Source organism: Martes martes, assembly GCF_963455335.1.
Source record: "Martes martes genome assembly, contig: scaffold_147, whole genome shotgun sequence".
NCBI classification, from domain to species: domain Eukaryota; kingdom Metazoa; phylum Chordata; class Mammalia; order Carnivora; family Mustelidae; genus Martes; species Martes martes.
In genome coordinates, this window is record NW_027666437.1 from 122,849 (window position 1) to 130,073 (window position 7,225).

Here is a 7,225-nt window from a genome sequence, read left to right on the forward strand (position 1 = left end):
GCAATGTCTGTAGTATGAAAACAAGAACCACTGATGAAGCTGCGTAAATTTCAAAGGGTTTTCAATACATAAAGCGGGGTTTTCTATACATAAAGTGTGAGTGAGACAGGAAAATTCTCATTACAAGAAGAAGAAATAATATTGGTAGAATCCAGACACGAAAAGGTGCCCAATTTGCTCAAGATTTTTAAAATGTTTTCAAACCTTGCATTAAACTGTTTCATTGATTTAAACATTACATAATAAATGTAATTAGTGATCATTAAATTTTTAAAATGCATTAGTACTAACTAAAGTACATGTGGGTGTAGGGAGAATAAACATGTGGCAATACAGCCTATATTCTGAAATCCTGAGGAGACGTTTCTCTTGGATCATGAGGTTTCAACCAAACTACCATCATTCTTCCAGAGTAAGAGGAGGAAATTACCATGTAAGATAAACTTTAAGATAAACTTTACAAACCAACCCTATCAAGTGCCAATAAATACTATTCTATAATGAAAGAGTTTTCTCCATCTGCAACAAAAATGCTTCCAAAACTTCAAGTCAATAAGAGTCCTAAGAAACTCAACCCATCTAATTTTACTTCCTATTTCCCTTAAACACAATCAATTAAAAAGATTTCAATTACTACTGAGCAAAATTTTCTGACTTGTGGACCAAAAAAACTCCAAACAAACAAAAAAACCAAGGTTGTAAATCTACATAAGAAATCTTTGTAGTAAAGATAAAAACCAAAAAATATCAAGCTAAAGTTGACGTCCGTCAAGAACAATTATCAAATATTACAGTCAGAAGCAACCTTAGAAACCTTAGCAACCAGATCAATCTTCTCTTTTATTAAAAAAACAAACAAACAAACAAACAAACCAAGGCATAGAAAAAGTATGCCCAATAAGAGGCTAAGCTGAGAAATCTTCAAATTTACAGACCCAGATACAGGCCAAATTACATCAATATTAGTATCATAACATATATTTTATAATATTCAAATCCTAAGTACTTACATTAAGGAGTAACTCATCTTTTGTTTTAAGAGGAAAATTCTTATTTTCCTTCTCAGTTTGTAAATCGTCTTCTCCATCTGACAGCAGTGGAGGAAGTGATATACAAGAGGAAGATGATGATGAAGATGATGAGGATGAGGAGGAGCTTGAACTATCTGAATCTGTTTCACTGTAGGGAAAAAAAAGTAAACAGTAACATTATTACTGAGGTATTAAATTATAATTTTTCAACTAGGAAGTATTTATATGTAGTTATTGTTGCTGATATAATTCAAAAGCTAGCATTTCGAAGTTGACTATAATATTTGGAAAGTAGTCTTTAATCCATTGATATTTTCAAAACCCCTGCTATAACCCAAATCCTATTAAGTCTCATACATCACACGTTTGTCTTAATATAGTTAAGCACATGACAAATCACTGACAAAAGAGAGGTCTGCCAAGACACCTTTCTAATTAGTCATCAATGAACCAGATCACTTAATTGCCAATAAAATGTTCTACCTTCATACAACCTGGAAACTCCTGAAAGTTACCGACCATGTTGTCCACTCAACTCTAAAAATTCCCTTAGCCCTTGGCTTCACAGCAATTGTTACTAGTAATCCTCCTCTTAGTTTAAATTTTGTTTGTTGGCTTTCTCCCTTAGCCCATTTTATGTGCTGTTTTTAAAAGTCCCACCCTCATTTTCTCTTCTCTCTATCCTCTTCCCATGGATAACATCATTCACTCAAATCATTTCAATCATCAACCATGTATAGGTAACTCCTAAATCATCAGCCTTGATACTGATAACTCCACCCTTGATATTAGGCTCCACCCTAATCTCCAGATGCATACTGGTCACCTCTGTATGAATAACCTACACTTACCTCATTCTAGGAACAAGTTTAAAAAAAGAAAATACTCTCCTTACTGAACCCGCTTCTGTCCTGCCTCTATTTTATTTCATTGCTTAGTCTTCAATCCTGTCACTATAGGTAAAAAACCTGAAATCATTTTGAGCCAATGCTGTCTCAGTCAATGATAAAATCCTACCTTCAAATGGCAAACATCACTCCTATTCCATTTCTCAATCCCATTTCCACTGTTATTATGACCCTATTTAGGGAGGAATCCTTATTTCTCACCTATTTTTCAGTAATAATTGTATAACAGAAGTCAATACTCGTAGTCTCTTCCCACAACAATCAACCCTTCCTCCTACTGCTGTTACCTTCCTTCACCCTCTCATGACCTTCCATCCTAATCAGTTTACACACTTGTTTAAAAAAAAAAAAAAAATCCATGACTGGACATTAGATATGAAGGAATTATCAATTTTGTTATGTGTGATAACTATGATTACGTAAAAGAATGTCCTCTTAGAGAATGCATGCTGAAACATTTAGGGAGAAAGTGTCATAATATCTATAAATGACTCAATAACATACATAAACTCAAGGTGATGGCTATATGTTTGCACCATTCTTTCCATTTTTTATTAAGAAAACATTAAACACAGAGGAAAGCTTTAAAAATTTCTCCATAAAGCTATACTGTGTACAAGATAAAGGCTATCTCAGAGCCCTTTGCAATCAGGTTCCTGGTAACTTTCACAATCCCATCTTCTGCCACATCTAGCACAGAAGCATATAAAACATCCCAAATTCCGTTTAATTTCACTATCTCATGCTACTACTTGTGCTATTTCCTCTGACTGGAATGTCCCTAGGGCAGAAAAATTCCATTCCTCTTTATGAGCTCAACTCAAATATTATCTCCTCTGAAGTCATCCCCTATCCACCAAAAGTAGATTTACTTCTTTCTGTATCTCCCAGAGCATTTTTTTCAAACTGCCTACTACAGCCTGTCTTGTACTATCCATAATTCAGTGGAAAACATGTCTTTTCAGATGGATTATGAAGTGCTTGAAACAAAGGCACTAGTTCTGGCAAGTATGATCTTTTTCTACTACAGGGGTAAATGGGCATCCCATTCACAATCGGACTCCTTACTATTATTACTATATTATGAATCTTTTCCTCTTTTCTGTATCATTCCTATTGGCAAATTCTACAGTACCTCTGCTGAATTCCTCCAGCAATGGTCTCGTTTCTCTCCTGTAAGTTTCTTGACAGAGTTGTTAACATATGCTATCTCTGCTCCTTTATTTCCCATTCAGTCTTTACCCCAAACTGGCTTCCATCACCACCATTCTTTTACAAGGTCACCAACAATATCCATGTTGTCAAGTCCAGTGGACATCTTTCTGTCATCTTAACTTTTCAACAACATCTGACATGATTCCCCCTTCCTTTCCCAAAAAACTTCCCTATTTTGGCATCCACTATGCCACCGTGGTATTCTACCCTCACGTATCTTCTCCTGTTTCCCTGGTTTTATTTATTTATTTATTTTTATTTGACAGAGAGAGAGATCACAAGTAGGCAGAGAGGCAGACAGAGAGAGGGGAGGAAGCAGGCTCCCTGCTGAGCAGAGAGCCCGATGTGAGGCTCGATCCCAGAACCCTGAGATCATGACCTGAGCCGAAGGCAGAGGCTTAACCCACTGAGCCACCAGGCGCCCCTCCCTGGTTTTAAATATGACCTTCACTTAAAAGAGACTACATCAACATAACATCCAAATGCACTGTTTGAGAATCTTGTTTGAATGCCAATTCGAACAAACCAACTGTTAAAAGACAGCCAGAGAAATGTGAATGCTGACTATTAGGTGGTATTAAGAAATTAGGGTTAATTTTACTACGTTTGATAATAACATGGTGGTTACATAACAAGTACTTTCTTATCCGTTAGAATGTAAAGAACATATAGAGAAGGTGACATACGTTTGAGATTTGCACTAAAAATCTCAGGTTAAAAAAATATTACAGGGGCGCCTGGGTGGCTCAGTGGATTAAGCCTCTGCCTTTGGCTCAGGTCATGATCTCAGGGTCCTGGGATCAAGCCCTGCATCAGGCTTTCTGCTTAGCAGGGAGTCTGCTCCCCCCCCCTCCCCCCGCCCCGTCCCCTCCCCCCACACCTGCCTCTCTACTTGTTATCTCTGTCAAATTAATAAATAAATAAAATCTTTAAAAAATAAATGTTAGAAATACTAGATAAAACAAGATTAGAAAAATACTGGAAACCATTTAAATGTGGTGATGAGTACACTTATTTTATTACTCATTATAAGTGTATTATATTACTCTCTACTTTTAACGAATTTGAAAAAGCACATAGTAAGAAGTTAAAGTAAATCCTATCTGTAATCTGTACAAATTTATATCTCCAATCTAAAATTGTCCTCTCAACTTTAAACTCATTATCCTATTATTTCCAATTAGCTGTCAAAGAAATCTCAAATTAACTGCCCAAATTAAACACTCCTGTTAGTCTGCAGCCCTCATCCCAGATAGGTTACTCCCCATTTCCTTAAACAGTACTGTCATCCACCCAGTTGATGCCTCCCTATCAAGCCCATTACCCCATCTAGTATGGTGACTTCAAAATACTTAACCCTGATGACCATGGTCACCTGATGGACTCATGCAACATCTTTCCAACTCTTTCCACACTAAGCCTTGTTACACTCGTGCTTCTCTGCTTTCACTCTTGAACCCAGTCCAATTCCTTCTCTACAGGACAAAGCTTATTAGAATATTAGCCTGAGCATGCCATTTCTCTGCTTAAAATTCAGTAGCTTCCCTAACACTTAGAATTAAAACTTTAACAAGGCTACACAGTCTTACACGGCTGGGCTCTCCTATTACTTTCTCCATGCCGTGTCCGTTCCTTCATTGTAATTTTCACCACCTCTAATCTATGCACTGATGTATTTAGTTTTATTTTTCATCCTTCTCACTAGTATCTAGGGCAGGGATATTTTGTTCATCTATTCAGTATGCCACGTTAAACTCTCAAATACTTGTAAACAACGTTCAGTGTGATTTAGTAACATCCTACGATCTTAAGTCCTCTCTCTCCATAGGATTCACATTCAAAAGACACTGACGGCGTGGGGCTGCTGTCTATAAAACTTACCCAGATCATACAGCAATGCGAAATAACAATGTTTCCCTAATTTCGTGAACACATGCTCCCTGCAAGGATTCTACAAAAATTATCAGGAGCCAAAATGGAAACGTATGAAATCCTTTAACTGGTCCTTAATTCATCTGGATCAAAAAACAAGGCCACACTCTAAACCTGCCTTTAAAAAAAAAAAAAGGATCTGACACAAAATTCAAAGTTAAAACCACAAAAAGACACGTCAAATTGAGTGGTTATCGAAATAATCCAATATCCTCAGGGTCTGTTTTTGTTTTTGCGATCTATACATAAGACTTTTCAGACTACCAAACTGAGGAAAGAAGAGGGATCTGATTATTAATCTCGGATTCGCAACGTGATTTGCAGAGTAAAGGCGAGGAATGGGCGGTCCAAGTTACTAGTCAGCACGTGCGCAGCGAGCTTCAGCTACCTCTCCTCTCTCCCAGGCCCACGCGGGCACCCTCTCAGTCCCCGACCCCGGTTCCCCCGCATAGCTCCAGAACCCCCAGGCACCCGACCTGTCCGAGTCTGAATCCGAGTCCGAAGTCTCGATAGAGTCTGGGGTCCCCCCCTGCTCCGCTGCGCCCGGGGCGGTGACGCAGTTCCCTCCGGGTGGAGGTTCTGGCCTTGACTGCGGCGCGACTTCACGCGGCTGCTCCTCCGCAGGCTGAGACTCCGCGGCCTGTCCGGTGTCCGGGGACGCCTCATCCGACTGCAGTGACGGCCGTGTCTCTGGGACAGGTACAGAGCCCGGGGACTGCACCGCCTGACCTTGGCCATCCCCCAAACCGGTGCCATTAAATTTAAGAGTTTCCAGCTGAGCGGCGGCGGCCTCCACTACTTCCATGGCGTCGCTCCAGAGACCCAGTCAGGCTCACGTTCAGGGCCCTCAGACAGGCTCGCGGCTCGCTAGGGAAAAGATAGAACAACCGCGCGGGTTGTAACCACACCTGGGCCCCACTTCCCGCGTTTCTCCGGTAACTGCACGCTGAGCTGCCTGGAGACACGCCCCCGCCGCTTACACAGCGGCACTTCCGGGGGAGCGTACTACGTGACGTAACGCGCTTGCGCTCATTGGGAGCGGGGAGCAGGGCTTTTGGAAACAAGGTCTCGCGGGGCCCTAAACCCGCCGATTTCATTATCTCTTAGAGCTGCGGTTGGCGTGGTGGGTTCAAGTGGCTAGGCGTTCCTATTGCTGGATGTGGGCCAATTATACTCGAAGCGGAGGTTTGAAGGAGGGGTTGTGGACCGGGGAGAGTCTCTTCGTAAGAAATTTGAGCCAGGAAATCTTCAACAGACACTTCCAGTAAACTTTATTCAAGTTAAATGAAGTTAAATCGGTAGATAGCAAGCACATTAACTATTCATCTCAGAAAAATTACTACAACTATTCCTTGTGTTTTTCCAAAGCATTCTCAAAAAGAGCGGTAATAGTGGACGTAATGTTGCCGTTTGTTGATGTTATGGCAATGTCTACATGGTAGTTGACGCCACTTCATAGAAAGGGTGGGATGGGAGTAAAATGAACTAACTGCTTGGGAAACGATTACTCTGGTTCATAAGGTTGGTAAGCAAAAAATTCTTCGGAATGAGGCAGAGATCAGAATTTTACCGTTTCCTTTTAGATCTTCAGTTCGATGCATCAACCCCTCCAGCAGTAATAAATAATAATTCTCGTTACCATTTATTAAGCATGCATATGTGCCAGGGACAGTGCTAAAGATTTTATCAGTTACTCACTGAGAATGTATTCTGCTCACATCACAGTAGCAGACTTTCATAGGGACTTAAGAGTAAGACATAGTCTTTTATTGTAAGGAGCTTACTCTCTAATTGCAAGTAGAAAGGTCAAATGCAGGGGAGATAACTAGAAAGATATTTGAAATGTGGAATACAGGATGCAAGTTCAGCCATCATAGGAAGTTAAGTAAAACTGGTGGGCTGTGTCTTTGAAAGCCTCCAAAGAGAAACAGGAATTTGAACTCGAGATACCAGTCATTAATGCAGTTATTAACTAAATCTCAGTGTTCCCAGTTAAATAGACCTATGTTCAAATCTCAGCCCTACCATTTCCTAGTTGGTGTAATTGTTAACTTTGAGCAGGTAACCTAACATACCTAACGCTCATTTTCCTTACCTATAAAATGGAGATAAAAATACTGTATTGTGGGCACCTGGGTG

The 7,225-nt window shown here is 40.1% G+C and overlaps 1 protein-coding gene across 1 annotated transcript in view; it reads right to left on the minus strand.

Moving 5' to 3' along the window:
• NAF1 (nuclear assembly factor 1 ribonucleoprotein) overlaps positions 1–6,068 on the minus strand; it is a 42,856-nt gene extending 36,788 nt beyond the window's left edge. The window contains exons 1-2 of the mRNA XM_080831579.1: positions 5,563–6,068; positions 1,011–1,179 (exon numbers count right to left, since the gene is read on the minus strand). Of these exons, the coding sequence (XP_080687705.1) occupies positions 1,011–1,179; positions 5,563–5,891 (498 nt within the window). The 5' untranslated portion in view covers positions 5,892–6,068. The remainder of the gene's footprint in view (positions 1–1,010; positions 1,180–5,562) is intronic.
• Positions 6,069–7,225: the final 1,157 nt, after the last annotated feature.